At 35.8% G+C, this 26,935-nt stretch overlaps 1 protein-coding gene across 1 annotated transcript; it reads right to left on the reverse strand.

The window, feature by feature from the left end:
* On the reverse strand, positions 1-26,368 carry PSMD12 (proteasome 26S subunit, non-ATPase 12). Its single transcript, XM_036756903.1, has 11 exons — positions 26,098-26,368; positions 18,182-18,241; positions 17,969-18,097; positions 12,499-12,606; positions 8,969-9,073; positions 7,744-7,893; positions 7,508-7,642; positions 6,333-6,445; positions 5,573-5,747; positions 2,734-2,811; positions 1-882 (listed from the first exon to the last, which is right to left on the reverse strand). The coding sequence occupies exons 1-11, from the start codon at positions 26,203-26,205 to the stop codon at positions 673-675; spliced, it is 1,371 nt and encodes a 456-aa protein (XP_036612798.1). The 5' UTR covers positions 26,206-26,368; the 3' UTR covers positions 1-672.
* Positions 26,369-26,935: the final 567 nt, after the last annotated feature.

Here is a 26,935-nt window from a genome sequence, read left to right on the forward strand (position 1 = left end):
TACCATCATATGATTTATTAATTTCAAACAACTGGTCAAGACAATGTAAGAGAAGAGTCCAATTGACTGAATGGTAAATCTAGTTGGTGCTTAGGGATACAGTCAAGGAGGTCTTTAATTGCTGAATACAGGCTTAATTAAGGAGCCCAGCACAACTATAAATCTTACATTCATGTAAGCCACTTTAAAAACATTACCTGTATTGTATATTAATTCAACCTAATGAGTTTGCCAGATGATACATTTTACTTTATAAAAACACTTGCCAAATCATTATCACAATTAATTTTCAGAAATAGAAGAAACCATGGAAAGTTTAAAAAAATGCATATACTATTTTTTATTATGGTTGTTAGCTCGATGAAAACAAATGATAAACTGCTAAAAGGATTTTTAACAATAGAAAAAGATTTTTGAGTAAGTTACAACACAATTTTGATTAAACAATACAGTTGTATTATATTCTTGCACCAAATGCAAAAGCAAAGTTAAACAATTAGAAATCAAGGATATGATGTTCAAATAATGTCTCACATATTTTTACTCATGTTTTAAATTTCAGACTAGGGAGTGGGGAATAAGAGGGAAAATACCCAACAGGTACACTGTAATAATAGTCTTTATGCCCTCCAATTGTAATGCTTTTTTAAAAGCTTTAGGGTATCGAGTCCCTCATTGTAGATTATGTATCATCTCCTCTTTTGCTATGAGGTGTGTGGTTTTGTTAACTAGAGACATTAGTGAGTTCAGTTTCTGAGACCAGTCATTTAGTAAGTTATTTGGGTCCTTCGGTCTCTGGAAGTTGATAATTCCTGCCAACCTGTCTACTTTGGCAAAGATGGTCTTATTGACTACTAAGTTTGAAAGAAATGCTTCTGATTCCTGCAAAGAAAAAAGCAAACTTGATTATTACAAGCATGTAAATAAACAAAACTCAACAAAAACAATTCAAAAACTGACACAGATAAGAATAGAGTAGGGATTCATTATCACTAATAAACAAATGCCAAAATCCTAAGTCAGTATTTTAAATAAGAATATAGACAATCTCTATTCTCACGACTTAACCATGAAAATTCTAGGGACTTTATAGTTGATGCAGCTGAAATCCCAACAGGGGTAACCCTTCTCTCTTCCTGAAAGATGGCCATCTATTACTTGCTCATATACTTCAGGTGATTACTACTTCATGAAGCAACTCATTTCACTGCTTGATAGCCCAAATTCTTTAAAAAAATAAAAATTCTTCCTTCTCCTGAGCTGAAAAATTCCTCTTCATATCTACCCTTTGGTAGTTCTAGTACTGCCCTCTATGGCAAGGTAGAAAAAGTGAAATCTTGCTTCCCACATGAGAGCTTTTCAAATATTTCATAATAGTTATGTTTCTCCCTAAGTCCATTCTCCTCTGCACCAGCAGAAAAAAGTCCTTGGTTTCTTCAATTGTTCTTAGGACACAGTTTCCAGTTGCTTCACCATACTGGCTGCCCTCTTACAGATATTTTTTTTTGATGACTGTCAACATTCCTCTCAATATGTGATGCCCTGAATTGGATAGATGCTACTCCATTTGGCTTGACTCATACATACTATCATTACTCTTAACTTCTCTTGATTTTCTATTAATGTAACCTATCATCAAATTAGCTTTTTAAAAAGAAAGACACTCCCCCAAGGTATTTATTGATGGAAATGATAACATTTTTAGGGATAACATTTGGGGGAGTGGGGAGAAACATTTGGTGAGAATAAAGTAGAATTAGACTGTCAGAAATTAACTTTTTTAATAACCACTTAATTTATCCATTCATGTTCACTGACTATCAACTAAAACACCTGGGTTATTTTGACAAAACTACTAGTAACCTAGGCTTTTCAGTCTATACTTGCACAATTTATTGTATTAGCATAAATCAGAATATCAAATATGTGGCTCACATGAGGTCCAAAACACTTCTGAGTGGAGCCCAAATCATATTAAAATGTAATTGGAAAATATTTAACAAAATAAATAAAAATTTAATAAAAAATAGGTAGCATTAACATGGCATTTTTGTTAGCCAATATGCACCCCAAATGGGATCTCTGTATAATTTAGTGGACCTCATTTCTATTTGAGTTTGACAGCATTGATCTAAATCACAACTACAATTTTTTAACCATTTCTGTCTTTATTTAGACTTCAATTAATAAGCACTTAGCTGAAGTAAAATGAATTTGTTATATTGTTTGTATTATTCACCTATTATGGTTACATGATATATAATAAACTAAAATTTCTGAACCAACTTCACTTTCATGTCACTTAATACATTAAAACTTACTATGCCTAAGCAGCAATTTTAAATACAATAAACAATTCCCACAAGAGTCATTTTAATATTTAGGTTAATCTTTGACTACAAGTCATCTCAGAAAATTTTCCTTAACTCAAACTTAATATATAAACGGTCAAGTTTTAATTTAAAATTCAAATTATATTGGATGTTATTTAGTAAGTGTTATACAGTAGAAAGAACACTTGAAGTCAGAAGACCTGGGTTTAATCCTGGCTCTCCACTTACTACCTGGTATGACCTTCTATAAATCATTTAAGCTCTCTAGTCCTCAGTTACCTCATCTGTAAAACGAAGGGATTAGGACAGACAACTTCTAAGATATCTTGCCAATAAACCTGTGAGCCGATGATTCTCAATATAAACAGGAATAGCCTAAATGGGAATAGTTAGTACTTACATCAACAGAAAGATCCAGAAGTTGAGCCATCCTCTTCATTGTTATCCTGGTATAATACTTGGCCATTATCCTAATATTCTGAGGCCAGGGTAGAAATGGGGACAAAGGAAATCAGTTCTTAGGATTACACGGATAAAAATGAATCAAGCCACATCTACATTATAATGGTTAAAAACCAGCTTTTAAGTATGGGGAAACTTTATGTCTCATATTATTTTAAACCACTTAAAATCTTTATTTTGGAAAATTCAACAGTAGTAATGTTACTTTAAGCTCTATTTTAAATGTACATTCAGATAAATTAAAATGACAATCATGTTCTAGGGGAGAAAGCCTTAAGTCTAGCATAATGAAACCAAATAATAAAATTTTAATTGTAGGAACTAAAATACCTAAGTGTTTATTTACAAGCCATTGTAAAGAACTTCAAATACAACTCCTTGTCAACTTCACATCTATCAAGCAAAAAGCATAAGTGCCTATCAGACATTACGCTACGACATACACAGTAAAAACATTATCTTTCTATTCCTGAAAGTTAGAAGTAATCAGATCTGTTAATAAAAAACTTTGATAGTAGAAAAAATAAGTCCTTTTATGAATATCAGGAATCTGAAGATGAATTATGGTCCCCAAAATGTCAATTAAAAAAAACAGTTATTGATATCCAAAAATTGATCTGAAATGAACAAAACTTCCTCCTTGAAAAAGTCCCAAACTATAGTGGTAAGGCATATTACTTGAGACAAGAATTTTGATATGATTTATTTTATAATAGCAAATATCATACATATGTGTTTGTACTAACACTAAGGTGACTCCTAATGCCTGACCTGGACCAGATAAAACTGGATTGAGCTGATTTCTCCACTTATAAGTTAGTTTTTTTCTGTCAGTTTAGTACTAATACACAGGTGTTTAAGTCAAGAGTTTAAAAGCATCTATTCAAATCTACAATGAATGGAACAGTCACACCAAATCACTGAGGAAAGGGTGGCCAAAACATAAAATAATGCCAGGAACCAACAAACTACTGATCAAAACAGCCTAATTAATCCTCAGAAAACAAGTAAAGACTTTCAGGGGAACCAGGCAGCTGGAGGGGTTATTACTGATTCCTTTATAATGCAGTATAAACTTCGTGAAGTTGGAAGACTATCCAGAAGACTAATGAACCACCTAGTCACTGCCATGAAGAAAAACTGCTTATTATGGGCAAGACAACACAAAGACAGAACTAATTAAGACTGGGGGAAAAAAACTGATCACTGATGAAACTTGCTTTTTCATTCATGGCTATAAATACTTAAAACCACTGTTAGAAGTCATAGATATAAGCCTATAAGACCTAGGCATCTTCATTAGATTATAAAACATCCACCCCAAACAATATTTTGGGCATTTCTGATTTCCAGCGTGACAGGAAGTTGTCACCATTTAGGGAATGATAAGCTGATAAATACGCTGAAAAGCAGAATTGTTCCATAATTACAGAAATTTCCAAAAAGAGATGGAATATTTCAACATGACCTTGCACCATGCCATATATCACAAAAGATTAAAATTTGTCCAAGAGATAGAGATTATAACATGCTTCACTGGTGTGAGAACTCACTTGACTTAAAGCCTACTGAAAACCCATGGGCTATAACCAAGGCTGTATTTGGAAAATTGGACTGTTCAGAGGTATGCTTAATATGCAAAGTAATAAAAGTGTGGTTTCATGGAAGAATCAAAAATAGTGCTACAAAAAAGGATGAAACATTGCATATTTTAAAGCGGTAAAAAATTTTATAAAGTTTACTGTTTAAGTAATTTGTTCCAATTAATATGCACACCATTGTGCCTCTTTACTGTTATTTTAAAATAACCTGACAATTAAAATTTCCTTTCCCATTTCATTTGCAAGTTTTCCCATTTCATCACTCAAGTTTTTTTTTTTGAAGGTCACATAATCACTTCTCCATTACTGTCTTTAGAGTCCAAGGGATAAATTTCCAAAACATTTACTTAATTGTACTATGTACTTGATACTATACTATTCTATGGGCTGAAAATACAAAAAAGTGAAAAAAAAAAACTATACAATTCCTGGCTTTCTAGACCTTAGTATCCTGTAAGGGGCATAAAAAATGTGCCTAAGCCAGAATGATAAAGGTCTAACTAAATATCATACAAAACATTCAAAATGGAAAATAATAAATGGAGGAAAGACATATACAAAAATGAGCCTGATGGAATAATTCAATTTGTAGCAGCACAAAGGACATCAAAGTTTTTGGCTAAAGTATACTATGGTTCTAAGTGGCAGTGAGAAAGAAAGTCCATCACTTGCACCCAAAATCCATATCTACGGACAGAGATATAGTCCTATCTATCTATATCTGTATCTATCTCTCTAAATAGCCATTTTAAAGAAATATACCTCGATTTTAAATTATGTAGTTTTGAGATTCTGGAAGAATTCCCTCTCAAAAGTTACTAAAACAGTTTTAGGTTTTGAAGAGCCAAAAATAGAAGAAATATAAAACAGTTGAAATTAATATAAGTATGATCTCAGGAATGACAGATCATTTGAACATACAATAAACTTTAATACATTAGTATCACACAAGATGAGGCTCCTAAAATTATAACAGAAGTGAAAGCATTGTCATCCACTAAAAACTTATTACACTCAAAAAACTAAGTATTTTAGCAGAAACTTAGTAAGAGAGAACAGAGGATGAGCTAATGACTCATTTTCTCTAAGATCACACCAAAAAAATTAAAATTCATTGGGTAAGAATTAAAAGTCACCAAATCTATTACATAGGTTGAAAAAATTGCCATTACTTACATGTTCCACAACCCTGTTTTTCAAGTCCTTCCATCTTTTTTCACCTTCCTCAGTATAACCAAAAACATCTGTCGCTGGACTCTCAAGAGAACCTTCTCTTAATTCCTTTCCATAATCCTCAACTAGTGTGGTCCAACGCATCAATTCCATAGTAGTAAAAAGCTTTAAAAGATCCCTGTTGACAATTTGAAATGTTTATCATTTTAAACCACAAAAAATTACCTTATTTTGACTAAGGGCAAGCCCTCTAGTTTTAATAGTATAACAAACTAAGAAACAATCCAGAGCATTCTACTCATTTGGTTTTTATCAAAAGAAAATATAAATTGTTACTTATTTTCCCTGACCTATTAGTATTCTTTCAATGCTTCTATGAATAGTTTTTCCCTATACAGTAATTGGCCATAACCCTTTCACTCATCAGTTTTCCTGTATCAACCATTACTATAAATGCAATAGATATTAAAGTTAAACCTTAGGTTTACAGAAAAAAAATCTATTTTTATAGATCTCTAGAAGGGTGTATTTCAGCACATCACAAACTCTTTAAAAATATTAACTGCAAAATTTTAACTAGCTAAATAAAAGTTCCTAAAGAATTTTCTTATTAGCTGCGTGAGGGCAAGTCACTTAACCCTGACTGCATCCCTCTCCCTCCCAAAGCCATCACTTAAAAAAACAAAAACAAAAACATATCAAAACAATGTTCCACTAAATAGGATGTGTTAAGGCACAGTATTTTGTCATAAAATGTACTTACTTATACTTGGGAATTTCTTCTAACTTTTTGTCACTGCTTATTCGGTGAACCAAATCTGACTGTTCATTGTCAAAGGGGGACAGAATAACATAAAGAACTACACTCTTCAGAGCCTAGAAAAAGTAATGAATTTAAATCCATAGGTTATATACAAGTTAAACTATGCCATAGGTTACGTGCTAAATATGCATAATTCCACATATATACAAAGTCAAATGACCACATGACTAAGTAAGAATTGAAATTCTGGAATGGCATTTAGAGATTATCATAACTCTAGTTTTTATGCCCTTTTGTCCCTGAAGTTTAATATTTAGTTCCAAGAGATCATTATTTAGTGTGCTCTTTTTCAAACAGCAGCTGCCTGTAATAGATTTTGTGACACATCTATTGGATTTATCACAGGACCCGACTGGTTCACTTTAGAATTGTGAGGAAAAGTTTCTTTAAAAAACTTAACTGTGTAAACAATATTGTAGAGGACATACACAATTTAAGAACATTTTTAAAAGGCAACTTCAAAGAAATTAGTTATATATAAATGGATGCTGCCAATTACAATTTGATGAAAGTTATGCTAGCAACTGAGTTACTATATATTGAATAATAAAATTTTATTTCTTAAAAGCAGTCCATCAGCTCCAAAAGACTCATGATGGAAAGAGCTATGCACATCCACAGAAAGAATTATGGAGTCTGAATGCAGATTGAGGCAAATTATTCGCTCTCTTTTTTTCTTCCTTCTTTTTTGGTTTTGTTTCTCCTTTTCTCATGATTAATTCCATTGATTTTAATTCTTCTTTACAACTGGACTATCATGTAAATAAGCTCAATGTGAGGGTATATGAAGAACTTACACTGGATTACATGTCATCTTGTGGGGGAGAGGGGAGGAGAGTGAGGGAAAGAAAATTTGGAACCCAAAAACTTGTGGATCTGAGTGTTGTAAACTAAAAATAAAAAAATAAATTTATAATTTAAAAAAAAGTAGTCCATGATGTAGACTGGCCATTAGATATGTTAGTCTGAATCAGAAACTAACAAAGATTTACACATGCAAATCACTACTAGATAATTGCAGAAAAAGCAAAGAAAGGTTAAAATGTCTTCTAAATAAACTAAAGATTCTAACATTTTCCAACATGTAGAAATACAATTTCACATAATATTCTTACTTGCTGCCACTTTTCACTTTCAGCCTGGATACAAGGAGTATCATATATAGCTCTGTAGTGCTTACAGATGGACAAATAGGAACCTTCATGTTGATCCAGTTGAATCATTAAATTATAGTATTTCAACTTTAACTTCTGGAAAAAAAACAAAAACACCCATAAAGATTTCATGGGCTGTTCTGTTGAAGACATTTTAAAGTTAAGAACGTAAATAGGGGCAAAGGAAAATAACTTACTTCTGTATTTTCTTCTTGAAAGAATTTGGTGTTAATTTTTTTACTGATAATCTGAGTACGAATGTAATCCTTCACAGCTAGGCAAAGCCTCATTTGTTCCAAGATAAATTCCACTCTCTCTTTCTTTTCCATGGACCCATAGGTTTCCACCTGGGAGAGGAAGTAATTTGCAGATAAATCTCTAACTACTTGGTAACATTTCTAAACAATAAATACTTAGTGATATTTTTAAAAGATATAATTAAATGAAGGAACAGATATAAAAATAATTGTCCTCAGCAAATAATATTTAGGGAAAGCTCCTCAAATATAAGAAACTGTGTAGGGTACTGTATAAAATTAAATCATTCATGGTTAGCTATAGCTACTTATACTCTAAAACATGACAACAAAGATATTTATGTAATTTGTACATTTGGCTCTTGTGACCTTCACATCTACATAAAAACAGTTATTCAGACAAATGAATTGATATAGTTGACAAGGCATCTAGCATTTGAAAAGCCTTATTCAAGCAACAGTATTTACATTAATGAAATTGTCAGAATTATCTAAATCATCCATGATTAAACAAACTTTTAACGTGGACATCTGGTTTATGTGATTACTACAACTTCCCTGTGTGTCTGTTCTTTGGTTCAACAATTATTTAATTAAATTCTAAATATGTGCATTTATGGAGATACCAAGATAAACGAGACATGGTCCATCAAGGACCTTTAAAATCACTGTGTTGATAAATGTATAATTTATCAGAACCACATGATAAACAACTGGATAGGAAAAGTACCTACTGCTGGATTAAGATTCCTTTCCATTTTGAGGTCTTATGCCACATACTGAATTTAATCAATTTTAGATGATAGTTAAAATACCAAGCTAATAATCATTACAATTTAAAACATAGATTCTAAAGGAAGAAACTGCATTACCTGTCACTTAAATCATCTATTCCACTTATGTAGAATTAAATGTTCAAGTAATTGCAGCACTAAGGTTAATTTGTTACATTTGAAGTCTCTCTTCAAAACTTGCTTGGCAGCTAGAATTTGGTTGAAGTGTAATTGCACACTTTACTGCTACTTGATTAAATCTCACGCCTTGTTGCAAATCAATCTTATTGTTGGTAGCTAAGAGGCTTACACTTTAACATAGGCTACCTCTATTAAGAAAATACTGATTTCTGCAGATGAGGATTTGTGCACTCCAAGACATAACTCATTACCTGCAGCTCTTGCAAAATGGATGCTGCCTCTTTGACTTCACCACTTTGTTCTTTGATTGTTGCTAGTGTTTTAGTCAATCGAGCACGTTCGATTTCCACATAAATCTAGAAATACAAGGAATATCTGCTGAATAAAAAATTTTCCCACAGAAATGAGCTAAAACTTCAAAATGCCTAAATTAGCCTATTATCTAAAATGAGTATAATAACATTCAACTTGATGATAAAATCATCTTATTAGTTATATCCCTTCTCATAAAGCAACTATAAAAAAAAGGCTTAAAAGAGAATGCACCTTGATGAATACTTTCAAAAGTCTTATACTTTTATAATTAAAGTCATATAATTGTTTTGGGTCTCCCAAAACATCATCAGCAATAAAAGTTCATTAAATACAATAATTTTGGTTGTTTTCAAATACGTCTCACTTCTTGCGCTTCAATACCAGCTTGAATAGATCTGTGAATCTTAACAATGTTGGTATTTCCTTCACTGGAAGAGACTGACGCATGCCTTATTTCATGGTTTTTGTCTGTTTCCTATAGAAGTTCCCTGAAGTGCTAGAGACCTTTGGAATGGTCATCTGCCATTTTTTTGCTCTCAGGAAATTATTATTAGCACACCATTTTTTCTAATCCTATATTTCCTCGATGATATCCCTTCTGCACTCTTTACATGATAGTCTCCACTAGAAATGTATTTGATCCTACTAGAGCCCACTGTAAGCCTCTCTGTTGCCCTCTGGAACACTACCATTTTTAACTCTAATTTAGAGATTATAGTATCCCAAGGTTTACAACTATCACTGAGAAAATGTTATAAAGATGAGCTTTAATTTGAAATTTTGAAAAAAGGAATCACTCAGCTGTTAGAGCTTTTTTTGGGGGTGGGGGTGGGGTGGGGCGGTGGTAATCAAGGCTAAATGACTTGCCCAGGGTCACACAGCTAGTAAGTGTCTGGGGCCACATTTGAACTCAGGTCCTCCTGACTCCAGGGTGGGTGCTCTTTCCACTGTACCACCTAACCTACCTGCCCCTTGGCTATTCATAGTTTTTAATCAGTGATCCCACTAATAGGTTGAGATCCCAAATATGCCAAAGTTACAACACAATGGGTGGTCACAGAATGGTGACTGGTCAAACAAACTATGGAATATGAACTACAAGAACAAGTATGAAGAATCCAAAAAAAACACGGAAAGACATATGAAGACACATAAATGGAGGCTGAATGAAATAAGCAGAGCTAGAACGATATAAAGAATGACTATGATAAGATAATGTAAACACTAACAGGAAGCTGAACTCACTGCAATTACTGAAGCTGGTCCTGGGAAACAGATGAACAAATATACTTCTCTGTGCTTAGTAGAGAGGAAAGGGAATATGGGTATAGAAAGTTGCTCATGCCATGAGATATTCTGTTTGTTGCTTTTGTTTAACTGATTTTGTTTCAGGGAAGGGTTTGATGGGGAAGGACAGCTTAAAAATACAACACATAAGAAATAAAAACAAAAAAATGGGTTTTTGTGCTGGGGAACATTATGGGATCATGAAACTGCACCACACAATTTTTTATATGCAATCCAAACTTCTTTCTTCATGGAGGCAGTGGATAGAGCAGACTCAAGTTCAAATCCAGTCTTAGACACTTATTAGCTATGTGGCCCTGAGCAGGTCACTTTACCTGTTTGTTTCCTCAACTGTAAAATGGGGATAATAATAGCCCCTACCTCGCAGATTGGTTGTGAGGAAAAAATGAGATGTTTCCGTAAGGCACTTAGCACAGTGACTGGCATACAGTAGATGTTTAATAAAAGCTCGTTCCTGTTCTCCTTCCCCTCTTGCCCTTCCTACTATTCAATTCTGGTTAGAACTCATTGTTTGATTCTCAACGCACCTATCCTAGATTTATGTTCTTAAGTACTACTTCAATAGTTCAGCTACCATAGTTTAGACCAGGGCTGTCTAAAATGCAGCCCGCAGGACATATGCCCATAGTGTGATTTATCCGGCCGGCCTACAAGCATAGGAATTCACATAAATGCTTTAGTAAACTGCAGAGGTCTCACTAAAATGGCAAATCAAAATATATTGTCTATTGTGTCAATAAAAACCTGGTTTAGACAATATTAATTTTTAAATCTATTTAGTTTTTCCTGTACAGATTGTTAGGCCAAAAGCCTAATGCAAAGTGGGCAACCTGTGGCCTTGAGGTCACGTATGGCCTTCTAGGTTCTTGAGCGTGGCCTTCTGAGTCCAAGTTTTACAGAACAAATCTTTTTATTAAGGGGATTTGTTCTGTGAATTATGGATTCAGTAAAAGGGCCATACCTGAGAACCTAGAGGGCCACATGTGGCCTCAAGGACACAGGTTCCCCATCCTTGGCCTAATCTTTTCACCTTTTCAAATACTATTTGGATCAAAATTATTAAGAGCATAGAAAACAAATATTTCTTTGATACTCTGAAGGTCTGGAATCTCACCAGGGAAGGTACTGGTATTCTCTCAACACATATCTTGGTTGGACTAGATCAGCGCTTCTTAAACTGTGGGTCTCGATAGGGTCATGTAACTGAATGTGGGAGGCATGAATAATTTGTCAACAGTAAAAGGGTTCTGAATGCACCACAACCAAAACTTAATTCAAAATCAAACATGTAATGAATCTGAGGCATTTCTGGCAGCACTTGCCCATGTTGCATTGCACAACTTCATTGCAGGCTTAGTTCTGAACATAAAACATGTGCATGTTGCACTGAGCATGCCGTCACACAATGCCAACAAATGCTACCAGAAACACCTTGGTTCAGATTTGAAACTGCTGTATGTTATGAACTGCAGCATTTTTACTATACATACAAAACTGTTAAATGAATTTTGGCTTGGCTAATATTAGGACAGAATTTCCAACAATTTCTGACATGGCCCATGACATTACTTCTGCCATTTTGTACAACGTATTTATGCGAAGCGAAGTTCTCAGCAATGACGATTATAAAATCAAAATACTGATCAACTCTGAAAAACGTTGAAGATGTTCTATGTCCTGCAGTTCAAATATTCTGCCAAGATTTAATTCTCTATGTAAAAATAAACAAGCACAGCCATCTCATTAGTATGCAGCTTTGCTTTCATCTTTAATAAATGGTATCAAAGAGTTTTTTTAAAATAAATTTCTTTATGACTTATTATCAGCAAATGTTTGATTTGTATACTTATTTTATATACCTATATATCTGGGGTTGCATAAAAATTTCTCAGGTGAAAGGGGGTCTCAAGTGGAAAAAGTTTAAGATGGCCTATTAAGTTATTTTCAGAACACCAACAGGAAAATACTTGGTTGAGTATTTATCCTCAACTAGCCAGGTGAATCAGCAGGGATGACTAATTAATCTTCATTTTATTATTTCCACCTACAAAGATGGGATCACACTTAGAATCTTTGTATACAAAAGTTCCTCAACTATAAATAAGATATTAGAAATCATTATATATCTGCCATATATCAATTTATGCCACTAGTTTACCTTTCCTTCTGTCACCATTCGAAGAGTGTCAATTAATCGAAGTTTGATGGGAAGATCTGTGATTTCCTCAACATAAATGCAACATTGTTGAACCATTTTTGCAACTGCCTATATGACAAAAAAAGTTTGTGTAACTAAAATTAAATCAAAATAAAGGAAAGATGTTTATTTTACTAATTAAAGTAACACAGCAAAAATCAGAATCTGAAAAATTTCAAAAGTGTTCCAGACTTGAACATAGCCAGAAATACACACATATATAGCAAAGCAGCAATTCTCAAGTACCCAGTAAAAAAAAACAAAACAACAAAAAAAAAAACCCCCACAGCTGAGAAGAACCAGAGATCTAAAGATTATAGCTAATGCTCTGAATGATTAGTTTGCTACAAGGAAAGAAGTACTCTGATTATTTACATTTATGAAATACATTATGGTTATACAATACACATAGATTATGGATGAGGGGAGTCAATGATGAGACAGACGACTTCTATAGTCTCAGGAGGGAAGGTGAGAGGAACCTAAGAGCCAACTGTATGTGCCTCAAGAGCCTTTCAATGCATTATCACGATGACTAATGACAGTAATTAAGATTTTAGATTCAGAGGAAGACTTGCAACCATGAGATGAAACTGAGACCAGCATAAGTCAAACATGACTTGCTTAAAGTGACAGGGCTGGAATTCAACCCTAGCTATTTTGAATCTAAATCCAGGGCTCTTTCCATTACACCATACTTAATGCCACTACAACATTCACAATGATGACATTAAGTTATCAAGAACAGATTAAATTATATTCAGTTTAAGATTAGGTTCTGTTTAGGATAGCAGAAACACAAAGAGTACATTTTAGAAAGGCTTATCAAAAAGTTCTGAAATGCCAGTACTTAATGAGTTCATTTTTAGACACCCAAAAAAGACTCAAGGACTCATTCACATTCTAAGATTTTACTGTAGTTTTCATATTCTCTTTCAATAAATGCAAAGTATTCTGGGACATATTCCATATTCCCTTGACACTGTAAATTATAAATGATTTCTAGGGAAATATAATTTGATTAAATAAAATTTATGCAAGAATGAGAAATCATACTGGCATGAAAAAACCCACAAAAATCAATATCCTAATGAGAAGAAAAATTTGCTGCTTCTGTGAAAGGCACTGAAGGTAAGTAATTAGGAAGGTTATGGTCTGGGTGAGTTTCATATTCCTGGGTACTGAGTAATAATTAAAAGTCATAACTTTTTAGAAATCTAAAAAATGGTTGCTAGTAAACCTTTAATATTAAGCTTTGCTGAAGCAAAAAATACGATTTTCATTGATATATAAATACAAAAGAAGTTGAATGACATTACAAACCCCTCATTATCTTATTCTACAGCTGGGATGGTATAAAACAGTCCAGTTTAATGGAAAGAATATTCAATTAAGACACAGAAGATCTTAGTTTCTGCTATGCCACTAACAAGCTACATAATTAACTCAAATGCTTCTTCCTCAATGAGGTCTTCTCTGATCATTTCAGCCTGAAGTAGTTTCTACTGTACTCTATAACATATTTCTTTGTTCTAGAAAGAATTGTGAGTCCGGAGACCTAAAATTTGAATACCAGGTCTAACACCAGCTAGTGTATGTCATTTCACTTTTCTGGGCTCAGTGTCTTCTTTCAAAAATGAAGGGTGTGGACTGGATAATTTCTCATTTCTCTCTTCTAAGTCTAACTGTGAAACCACACTTCCTTGCATAAGGGCTTTACCTCTACTACAACATACTGATAGTTTCCTTCTACATGTTTATATTGCTTCCCAATGCCTAGCCCAGGGTTTTTCATGTAATAATTTCTCTGGACCTCAATTTCTCCACCTGAAAAACAGAGGAATTGTATTACATTATCATTAAGGTCTCTCTTAGTTCTAGATTTCCAAAAGATTAAGGTCTAATCTTTTGGTGATACAACTGCCTAGGTTCTTCAAGTTCTCAAACTGTTTTACCAATAAAAACCCTAGATGCTGAGAAGGTGGCCTTCTATTGCTTTCACGGGCTTCTCCACCACCTCTAATGTGAACCAGGGTTCTGTGTGATGGAACCAGGTCTACCAGCTAAAGGGAATTAAGAAAAAGGTTCAATTCACATTGATAAATTTAATATAAAATGTGTAATTAATTTGGATACCCTGATAGTACTAAGGAGCCTACCAGAGTCCTAACACAAAAAGTTTAAACTAATTTCATATTCATATGTACAAGACTATCTCAATCAAAACAATAGGAATTATTAACACTGAATTTTATTTTTACCAGAACTTGAATATCAAAGGAATTCCCAGTGATGAAACTCTCTCCATCAATGCAGAAGAGCATCTCCTCTGCAACTTCCAGTGCTATAGAATTGCTAGGGGCCTTGAGAAGTGAAGTGACTTATTCAGGGTCACAACAGTGCATTTTAAATGCTGCTCAAGACTATAAGAAGAGGCCAAATGCTTGTGAACATCATAGAGGGCTCATGACTATGTATTTTGAATACTTTAAGAATAGAGTTATCAGTAGGTGCTGGATATGGCAACAATCAATTACAAAAAATGTCTTAATAGACAGGAAATGAGGTTACTAATATAGGAGGGATTTCTGAATTAGTTGTCTCTGTACAGCAAACGAAAACCAATTATCAGAAAAACAAAACTAATGCAGCCAAAATTAGAAGGAAACTGGGAAAAAAAATTCTTGCAAGTTTCTCTGATAAAAGTCCTCATTTCTCAAATATATAGTGAATTGAGCCAAATTTATATAAAAAAAATAAGATCCATTTCTCAGCTGATAAACTGTCACAGGATATGAATGGGCAATTTTTAGAAGAAATCAAAGCTATCAATAGTCACATAAAAAAATGCTCTAAATCACCACTGATTAGAGAAATGCAAGTTAAAAGAACTCTGATGTACCACCGCACATCTATCAAATTGGTTAACATGAAAGAAAAGGAAAAGGACAAATGCTGGAAGGAATGGTGAAAAAATTGGGACACTAGTGTACTGTTGGCATAATTGTGAACAATAACCAAAGAGATATAAAACTGTGCATAGCCTTTGATCCAGCAATACCACTAGTAGGTCTGTATCCCAAAGAGATCAAAGAAAAGGGAAAAAGACCTATTTGAACAAAAGTATTCATAGTAGCTCTATTTGTGGTGGCAAAGAATATGGAATCTAAGGAACAATCATCAATTAGGGAATGGCTGAACAAGTTGTGGTATATGATTATGATAGAATACTACTGTGCTATAAGAAATGATAAGCAGAATGGTTTCAGAAAAAACCTGAGGAGACGTATATGAATTGATGCAAAGTGAAGTGAGCAGAACCAGAACACTGTGCACAGTAACACAATATTGTAATGATGAACAGCTGTAAAAGATGCAAATACATAGTCACGAGCCCTCTATGATGCTTACAAGCATTTGTACAAACACTTCTACTCTGATCAAGACAATGAACCAAGACAATTCCAAAGGACCCCCATGTTGAAAGACTGCTTTCCACCTCCAGAGAACTGATGAAATCTGAATGCAGAGTGAAGTATAGTTTTTTAAACTTTATTTTTCTTGTTTTATTTTTTCTGTGTTTTCTTTTCCAACATGGATGATAAGAAAATATTTTTGCATGACTTCACATGTATAATCGATATGAAATTGCTTGCTTTCTCAAGCAGGGAGGACAGAATCTGGAACTCAAAATTTTAAAAACTGTATGTTAAATTTTTTTAAACACATGATTAGGAAATATTTTTAAAATAAATAAAAATATATTAAAAAAAGAAATGGATCTCTTTCTCTAAATACTGACTTAGAAAACCTCAAATTAACATTATCTGTGTGGTTTTATATTTTTATTTATTTTGATGAACTCTACCCAATTAATGTGATTCAGGCCACTTGGGCTCCTAGGATCATTACTTTGACTCTTATGCACTAGATCAAGGCTGTCCAACCTTAGGTTTTTATTGAAACAATAGACAATACATTTTCATTTGCCATTTTGGTGAGAGCTCTGCAGTAGCTCAGCTTCATTTACTAAAGCACTTATGTAAATTTCTATGCTTGTAGGCGGGCCACATGCGGCAGGCTGCATTTTGTATAGCCCTACATTAGACCATGCTGTTACCCATTAATGAATAATCCATACAACTCAGTTATCTAAATAAAATGGTCATCTTGACTATTTATAATTATTGATCCATTACTCTGAGAAAACCATTATGATTGGTTACAGAGCTAGAAAGGATGCTAAGGGTCATCTAAGCCCAACCTCTACTCAGAATATAAGTGGGCTGCTCTAGACCTGGAAATACATCAATGGTCTCTTAATTTTGGAATTAAAGAGTGTAAACCCTAGAGATCACCTAGCCTATCTCTTTCATTTTTATATAACTGATCCAGCAAGGTTAAGGGATTTTCCCAAGATCACAGAGCCACCCAGTGGCAAACCTGTGCCTACAACCAAGTCTGCCTGACTGCCAGAGCATTATGACGTCCACCTTTTATTTAAGCTCCATACCCTGACTGTTACTGTAGTTGTTCAACTCCATGGACGCTGTACATGGGGCTTTCTTGGAAAAGATCCTGGAATGTTTTGCCACTTTCTTCTCTAGTGTTTCCCCATTTTACAGATGAGAAACTGAGACAAATAGGGGTTTAGTGACTTGCCCAGCTAGTAAGTGTCAAGAGTCTGGATTAGAGAGGAGAAGAAGATGTGAATGGACAATGAACTGAGTCTAGAAATAAAGAGGAGAATGTGGGCTGAATTGCATTTAGGAACTTATATGGTATTTTTGATTACTCAAGCTATTTCCTAAAACCAATGCCTTATCTTTTTTAACACCAGTACACCTTTGGTCATTCTGTATTTCTGTGAATCAATGAATACCCATCTTTGAAAAATTAAAGTTGTGAGTTATACAAACAGCAATGGAAAGATGTGTGTTGTGCATAGATTCAATGCAATATATTACCAAGAGAGAACTATGCATCTAAATCAATTTAAGTAACATCATCTTACAAGATGTACTACCAGAAGAGATGTATTGATCACATAGAAGTATGAAGAAAGATAAGTCAACTAGTCCACTGGTGTGCCACACTGATACCCATGTAATGGGAGAACATGGATAAAAGTTACAAGGACAAAGAGTAAATACCCTGAGATAAACTACTGAAGGGAATATCCATGTCAGTAAAGTTAGAGATTTGTCAAATTAGAGCAACAAGCAAGGAGCAGTTACTGAAGGTTTCTGAACAGAGAACTGAGTATTCATAAACAACTTCTTCATTAAGGAGAAAATCAAGAATAGTAACTAAAGCAACTATTAAAATATTATACTTACAAGCAGGTTAGGGCAAATGATCTCTGTACAGAGATCAAACTTCTCTGTACATGCTGGATTGTTTTTTTTCCTTAAAGGAAACACAAAATTACCTGTTTTAATTGGCTCCTCCTTTTTGACAAAAGGATAATATTTTCATTAAGGAAATCCCATTCTTTAGCTTCATAGCACATCTTCACTACTGCAACCAAAATTCGAGATGTAGATACCATATCAGAAGCCTGCAGAAATGGAAATAATTTGTGAATATAAAAAACTTAAGTAAAATCAATGATAAACTGTGATTTCTGATGCAATCTACTCACAGTACGAGTCTGTTTTTCCAAAGACAGAAGTGTTTCAATTACTTCTTGAAGTCTTCCTTCCTAAGGCAACAAAAATCCAGAACAAAAAAAAAAATGTATAAAATGGTTTTAGCCAAACGAGGAGTAGATACCTCTATTCATAATTTTTTCAAATGGCCCACTGAAGAAATTCTCATTTTCATAATGAATTTTCTCCTCAATAGAATACTACTGTGCTATAAGAAATGATGAGAGGAACGGTTTCAGAAAAACATGGCAAGACTTATAAGAACTGATGCAAAGTGAAGATCATTGTACATAGCAATATTGTAATGATGATCAACTGTGAAAGACTTAGCTACTGTGATCAACTCAATGATCCAAGACAATTCCAAAGGATTATTGATTAAAAAAAATGCTATCCATCTCCAGAGAGAGAAGTAATGAACTCTAAGTGCAAACTGAAGTCTAATTTTTTTTTCTTGCTTTTTGTGCAACATGGCTAATACAGAAACGCTCCGCATATGTAACTGACATCACATTGCTTGTATTCTCAGTGGGCAGGGGCGGGGTTGTGGGGAATTTGAAACTCAATTTTTTTTAATGTCAAAAATAAATATATCTTTTAAAATGCCCATTCATATCCTTTGGCCATTTGTTGATTGGGGAATGACTCTTGTTTTTATCTATTTAATTTCCTATATATCTTGGATGAGACCTTTATCAGAGGCAATTGCTGCAAAGAATTTTTTCTTAGTTAACTCACTTCAAAATGGATTGATTTAATTTCTGCAAAAACTTTTGTAATCAAAATTGTCAATTTTATCTCCTATGACCCTCTCTCATCCCTTCCTGTAGAGAACTCCCCCCTTAGGCACAGCTGTTAAAGTTATCTCCTTCCCTGGTCCTCTAATTTGTTTAAATCTAAGTTACATATTCATTTATATGGTGTGAGAAGTTGTTGTAAAAATAATTTCTACCAGACTGCCTTCCAGTTTTCCAGCAGTTTTTGTTGAATAGTGCGTCCTCACCTCAATAGTCTTGGATTACTCTGCTATGTTCGTTCAATAGTTTCAGAAATCTTGTGTACCTAACCTGATCCACTCATCAACTTTTCTATTTATAAACCAAATAGTTCTAATGAACAACACTTGGCAGTATAATTTGAAGCAGAAAGAAACAAAAGAGAATAAACATTTATATAACACCTACAATGTGTCAACTACTATGCAAAGCACTCATTTTATGAGCATTATCTCATTTAATCTGGTACTGCTCGGTCCCCTTCCTTCCCACTTACTTCCATTATCATCCTTGAGATTCTTGGCCTTTGTCTTTCCAGAAGAAGTTTAATATTTTCTAGTTCTACAAAGTAACTTTTTGATGTTTTGACTGGTATGGCATTAAATATATAAATTAATTTAGGTAGTATTATCATTTTCATTTTATTGGTACAGCCTAACCATGGGCAGTTAATAGTTCTCTGGTTATATCTGTCTTAACTTACAAAAAGTGTTTATTGTTGTTCAGTCGTTTTAGTCATGTCCAACTCTTTGTGACCCCATTTTGGGGTTTTCTTGGCAAAGATACTAGAGTGGTTTGCCATTTTCTTTTCCAGTTCATTTTACAGATGAGGAAACTGAGGTAAACAGGGCTAAGTGACAGGTGAGAGTCACACAGCTAGTGTCTGAGGCCAGATTTGAACTCAGGAAAATGAGTCTTCATGACTCCAGGCCTGGATCTCTATCCACTGTACCTCTAGCTGCCCAATATTTGAACTCAAGTCTTCCTGACTCCAGGTCTGGCGCTCTATCCACTACACCATCTAGCTTTGTAGTTACATTCATGTAAACCCCTGTGCTTGTTGGTAGATTACCATCTATTTTCTACATTCTATAGTTGTTCTGAACGGAATTTCTTTTTCTATCACTTCTTGCTGGGTTTTATTGGCAACATATAAGAAAGGGTGATTTCTGTGGGTTTACTTTTGTACCTCTCACTTTACTGAGTTATTGTTTCTATTAATTTTTAGTTGAACACCTAGAGTTCTCAAAGTATATTGTATCATTCGCAAAAAGCAATAATTTGTTTCTTCTTTGCCTGTGCCAATTTCTTTTTCTTGTCTTATGGCTAAAGCTATTGTTTCTGGAACTGCATTAATTAATAAGCAGTGACTTGTTTTACCCTGATCTCATCAGAAAGACCTCTAGTGTTTCTCCATTGTAGGTAATGTTAGCTTTTTGTTTTAGAGAGATACTATTATCCACTGGAATGGTCCCTTTATTTCTATGCTTTTAATATTTTTAACATAAAATGATGCTGGACATTGTCAAAAGCCTTATTTGCATCTATTGATACAATCGTGATTTTAAAAATTGTTTTTATTATTAATATTGTCTATTATGTTTATAGCTTTCCTAATATTAGATCAACCTTTCATTCCTAATACAAATCCAATATAGTTATAGTGTATAACCTCTTAGATAGTGTAACTTATTTGCTAATATCTTTTTCAAGTTTTTTTGCATGTATATTAATTAGGAAAATTGGTCTTGAGTTTTCTAATTTGTAGCAACTTTGAAGAAATTAAAAATACAAGTATACCGATATTAAAATCAATTTACAAAGTTTCTGAGAAATGCCAAATTTAAACTAAAGCCTACAGAAAGATACTGGAAATAAGGAAAATGTAACTCTTTCACTAGGCTCATTTTATGCCAAATGAATTATGCCTATTTTAAAAAAAATTTTCCCTTTAAATGTCCTTAATCTCAGGTTATATATAGAAATAAATATACCCACTTTGTTTCATGTGTTCTAATTATGGAAATTATGTAGCACAGAACAAAGAACATAGTAATAAAATTGTAGGGGCCACACATATGAATAATAGGAAGTCAGACCTAAATTGAATCATGTACGGGTAAGTGAGAATTTTGTAAAATCTAAAATAACACTAATAGGACATTTTGTGGGGCTACTGAAGCTCATTAAAAAACTATTTGCATAATCAGGAACTTTTTGCACACATCTGTGCAAAAATAAAAATAATAAAACACCTTATCTAGAGTCTAGAAACAAAATTAATTTTTATTGGTCAAAGTATTAAAAAAGTGTGGTTGACCTGCAAAAGGTCATAAAAGATGCATTTTAGATGATTACTAAAAGACTATAGAATCCATAAAAACTTACATTTCATTTCCCACATTCCAAGAAAACTACGTATGTTATTTCAAATGAAGATGTTATATAACAAACTTGGGCCACCATTTAAATTTTTTAAAGTAGCCTTGGTTAGTGAACATCTAGAGAAACAAATACTACTCACAAAGAACCAATCTGGCATCAAAAATAGGTTCATGTGAAGCTAACCTTGTTTCCCTTTTGATGGAGTTTTAAAGAGATAAATTAGGGAAATGTAAAAATAGGTAGATTTCAGCAAAAGCATTTGATTAAAGGCTTTCTTGGGACAAAAGCTGGACAAAAGTATGATTAGGTGGATTGGAACTATTCATTTAGGAGTGTATTCCAGACATGACAGCCATTTGTCTGAAGGAAGAGAGGTAGGCAATGGAATGCTCTGTGTAGGGAAGTATAGCAGGCCAATTTGACAAGGATGTGTGGAAGGGAATAATATGAAGTAAGACTAAAAAGGCAGGAAGGAGCAAGAATTTAGAGCAGTTTTTTGGGCTGTCTAGTAAAGTCCATGTATCCTTTTCTCAATAATGTTTTTCAATGTGCAAAGTAAAACACATAGATTACAGAGCAAACCAGTTATATCAAAATAGTTATAAGGTCACAGACCCTAGGTTTAGAAAACTTTTTAGAAGCAATATAGCTTATTCAGGAGTTTTGAGGAGGAGAGTCATGTCTTGTGTTTTAGGAATATCGATTTAACAGGTGTACAAAAGACAGAAGAGGAAGGAATAGCCAAAGAAGGGGACAAGGAAACTGAATGGAGATTTCTCTCCAGGAAAGAAGTTTTGAAGGTCTGAACTAGAGTGACATCCTTTTGGGGAAAGAGAAGAGGATAATGAATATATGCTGTACTAGCAGAATCAACAAAATTTGGCAATTGATTGGATATAGGAACTGAAGAAAGGTATGAGTCAAGGATGATTCCAAGATTGTTAATCTTGATGACTGGAAAAACAGTAGTACCATTCAATTCAATTTAGTTATATTTAACAACTGATTGAGGATCTACTATGTTCCAGGCACCATGCAGGGTACTGGAAATACAAAGACAGAAATTAAACAGTCCCTCTTCAAAGACCTTATAACCTACTGAAGAAACAACATACACATAGACAGTATGTACCTAAAAATAAAGTAATGTAGGTAGATAGAAAAGCACTAACAATGCAGGGGAGGAATCAGGAAAAGACTCTTAGTAAGATATGGCACCTGAGCTTTGCTTTCAAAGGAAACTGAGGATTCAACAAGGCAAAGATAAAGAGCAAGAGTATTCTAGGCATCGGGAAGCATACTGTGTACAAAGGTTGAAATTGGATGGAATGCTGTGTTTGGGGAACAGCAAGCAAGTTAGGTTACTGACTCATAGATGGGAATAACGTGCTATCATTCTGAAAGGTTTGGGTGGACAAGGAGAAGTGTCTATTTGATTCTAGAGACAAGAGGAAGCCACTATAGGGTTTTGAGTTTCAGGAACATCACTTTGGCAGCTGTGTGGACAGGGGAGGGTAAAGACTTGAGGCAAGGAGACTGTTAGAAGTCTATTGCCATATCCCAAGCAAAAAGTGATCAGGACCTGAAACGGGGCTGTGGCTGTGTAACTGGAGAGAAGGGAAGAGATGCTGTGGAGGTATGATTAATAAGACGCCTCCGCTGACTGGATGCGGAGATGAAGGAGAGTTGAGAGATGAGTATGACTCCAGAGTCGCCAATCTGGAACACCCTAAAGAAGGGTGGCAGCTTGGACAGAAATAGGGAAGCAGGTTTGGAGAGGAAGGTATAATGAGTTCTGTTTATGATGAGTAAAAATGCCCATAGGAAGTAGGCTGTGATGAAGACTGAAGCTCACAGAAAAAGGAGGGCTGGATATGCAGTTTTGGGAGTCACTGGGACAGAGATAAATGAATTTGCAGGAAGGAGGAGATCCATCACCAGGAGAGTGTAGAAAAAGAAGAGTGTCCAGGACACAGCTTTAGGGAATGATCACACTTAAGTGGCTTTTTTTTTGGGGGGGGGGGGGGAGGGGAAATGACAATGATGATCCAGTTCAGTGAAAGGAGAACTGAGAGGGAGAACAATATCTTAGAAGCCAAGGTCAATAGTGTTAAAAGTGCAGAGAGGTCAAGATGTATAAGAATTTGGAAAAGACCATTGAATTTAGCAGTCAAGAGAGGGTTGGTAATTAAAAAAAACCCAACAAACCCATTTCAATCAAATGGGGGGGGGGCAGGGCTTAATACAGATTGCAAGGGATTTAGAAGGGAATGGAAGGTGTTCAAGGGTAGGCAAGCAGTACAGACAACTTTCTGAGAAAGCTAGGTGATGTATTAGAATGCTGGGCCTGGAATCTCAAAGACCTGAGTTCAACCACAGCCTCAGACTCCAACTAGCTGTGTGACCCTAACAAAGCCACTTAATTTCTGTCTGCCTCAGTTTCCTCATCATAAAATGAGGATAATGGTACATACCTCTCAAAGTTGTTGAGAGGATTAAATGAGATATCACAAGTATTAAACTATTTGCAAAGTGGTTAGCACAGTGCCTGTCACATGAATGTTTATTCCCTTCTTTTCCCTTTCTTTCTAGAAGTATGGCTGTGAAAGAGGAGATATATAGGGCAATAGTTTGAGGCTATGCCAGGGTCAAATAAAAGGTTTTTTTTAAGAATAGGAATGATCTGGGCATGTTTAGCTATTATTATTACTGTTACAGGGGAACAGTAAATGAGAAAAGACTGGAGATAGAAGAAAGTGAATGATACTAGGGGTAAGCTCTTGGCAGACATAGGAGGGAAAAGGATAAAGATTTGCAAGGTTAGACTTGGCAAGGAGAAGGGACACTTTTTGTCATTCTGAAGCAAAGAGAGGATAAGACATGGTAATAAGAGGTTTTGAAATACGGAGTAGCAGAGAAGAGTAAACTTTCAATGGAAACCTATTTCCTCAGGAAAGCAGAAAGTGAGATTCTCTGCTGAATGAGAAGGGAGAAGGGTGGTATAGAAGGCCTGTAGAGAAAGGTTTAGAACAATCACCATGGAAAATGTGATAGTCAATCAGAGAAGAATACAAGGATTTCTGTGCAGCAGTAAGGGCTAAGCAGAGATCATCACTCAATGTAAATACATAGTGAATCGACTCGGTAGACTTTCTTCAGGAGCTTTTGACACCATGAGTCAGAACTGAGAAAGAAAATGGTGGGAGGAATACAAGGTTAGGGTTCGGCAAAGTGAAAGACTAAGATGAAGAAAGGCTGTGAATGTGGTGCTGAAGAGTGTGACAAGGCTTCAGACTGGGTGATAAAGAGGGATGGAGGTTGCTGAGTGATGGTGGCAAATTGACAACCTCAAAAGAGAATGTGGGGAAGGAAAAACATACCTACTGTTCCCTCTTGGCCTACTGCTTTGGGAGGCTTTGAAAGAAGGGATAACCAGTACGAGAGAGAGTAGCCAAGGATACAGTGTCTTTTGGGGAGAGCCAAATTTCCAACAGTATGAGAGGAAAAGAATGTGAAAATAAGCAATCTTGGATAAAGGGATGTTTGTAAACTGTAAAACAAAAGGGTGAGAATGTAGACAAGGGTAGGATTGAAGTGGATAAGAGATTTCTCCTCCCTATGGGGAGAAATATAAGGGGAGAGGACTTAACCCAGCATATACAGGAGTAGGGGGAGGGAAAGATAGTGGGAAGCTGGCAACTTGCCCACCATAAGAAGATAAACGGCCAGCTGATATTTCAAAGGGAACAAAGTAAACCAAAACAGGAGTTATAAACTGGGAGAGCACCAAAGGGTAGAGGAACAGGTAATAATGAGCGCTAAGAACTGAAAGCCAGGAAGTAATAAAGTAGGGAGAGCTAGTCTTGGAGTCAGGAGAGCCTGGGTGCAAAGCTTGCTAGGGGACACATGGGCAAGTTATTGAACCCCTCAGTGTCCCAGGCAACCCAGGAAGTTCCACATACAGGTGAAATCACACTACATGACACTTAAAACTACATACACTTATAAATACTTCTATATGTGAGTAAAACCACCTACGATCACTACACTCATACCAGATTTATGTTATGGGACGTAAGGGAAACCTAGAGGTTCTTGGTCTATAGCATCTGTTACAACCTACATATCCTTTTTGACAGCTCTGTTAAGTACCTGAAGGTCCCAGCATTCTACCTTCGGCAGTTAAATTGTGTTTTTTCATTGCTCGTGTTTTTTTCCTTCCCAGTTTTTAAAGTAGTCATTTTGGAGTAAGCAGTATAGGAAGGGGCTTGGGAAGTGGTGGTGTAGGCTAATGGGGTCATTTGGGGGGATATTCTATCCTTCAAGGTTCTTACAGACAGGTCCGGGAAACGTTCAGTCACAACACCTTTCAGTGACAAGCGGCTGAACTGGATGACTCCAGATCCCCTCGAATGGGTGACTTTATGCCCCACAAAGAGCAAAGAGTGCTCCCGAAGGGCCTGGACGCTGAAGGGGCCTCCCCAGATCGCACGCACAAAACAAACACCAGCGACCACGGGGCTGATACAAACTGGGGACGGGGAAGGGGGGACTTGTGTACACAGCGGCGTACTTCCCGCGAGGGGTCGGGAGGTGGAGGTGGGTGAGGAGTGGTCTTTCGTCCACCTCCTCCTATGCCAACCCCGGGTTTCCTGGCCTGTGGAAGGCCTGGGGCCTAGGCCAAGCACAGCGCCGTGACTCAGCCCCTGCCGTCCGCCAAATGCTAGTCCGGCTTCCCCCCCTCTCACCTTGGCCATACTCTCGCACTCAGGCAGGCGCTGGTCCACCGTAGCGCTGTAGTCCACCTCCATCTTCACGATGCGCCCATCTGCCCGCTCTGCTCCGCCGTCCGCCATGGTCGCTACCCAAGCCTCAGAGCCTCCTCGGATGCCGAAACCGCCGCCGCCGCCTCCGCCGCTCCACTGGCCCCAAACAGGCTCCGCCGCCTTTCCACAGCCAGTCACGTAAGGTATTCGTACAGGCGCGGAGACGGACGCCCCTTCGGAGGCCCCCCCGAAGGACCCCTCCGCTCAGACAGGCGTTGCGGCGGACACCACGAAGGGGCGGGGCCAGCTCCCGAGATGCTGCGGGACCCCGCCCAGGGATGCTGGCTCTTCTATCGCTGTTGTATTCTTTCTCAGGACGGTGCTGCGTTTTCTTCTCAGCTGCCCCTACATTAACCTACATTAACCTGTCAAACAGTCTTTAGAGATCATCCTTCTTGTGCCTTGTGCCTGACCAAGGAAGGGCCAACGGATAACAACAATAAAATATAATGTCTACAGAGCATTTTAAGGTTTACAAAGCTCTTTACATACATTATCTCAAATTTTTTTTTTAAGTTATGGACACAGTTCAGGATTTTGTCAGGAAGATTTGGGTGTCTGTCTTGTTAGACTCTACTATATCCTGGGCAAATCTCTTGACCTGAGTTTCCCTGTTAAAATGTTGTAAGCCTCATTTCATGAGTGGGGAAACTCAGGAAACCCCCGGAAAAAAGCACAAGAGAGACACCTAAATCTTTCTGACAAAGTTCTGATCGCTGTCCACGATTTAAATATATGCATATGTATATATGTTATCTTT

The sequence above is a fragment of the Trichosurus vulpecula genome, chromosome 4 (genome assembly GCF_011100635.1).
Source record: "Trichosurus vulpecula isolate mTriVul1 chromosome 4, mTriVul1.pri, whole genome shotgun sequence".
Taxonomy (NCBI): Eukaryota; Metazoa; Chordata; class Mammalia; order Diprotodontia; family Phalangeridae; genus Trichosurus; species Trichosurus vulpecula.

Bases quoted from the DNA above. Each gene is read 5' to 3' on its own strand.
- PSMD12 (XM_036756903.1), bottom strand. From the start codon at position 26,205: ATGGCGGACGGCGGAGCAGAGCGGGCAGATGGGCGCATCGTGAAGATG. The intron at 2,812-5,572 runs GTAAGTAATGGC...CCCTGGCCTCAG, and splicing joins AAAACAGGGTTGTGGAACAT to AATATTAGGATAATGGCCAA. The intron at 883-2,733 runs GTAAGTACTAAC...TTTTCTTTGCAG, and splicing joins TTCTGGATCTTTCTGTTGAT to GAATCAGAAGCATTTCTTTC.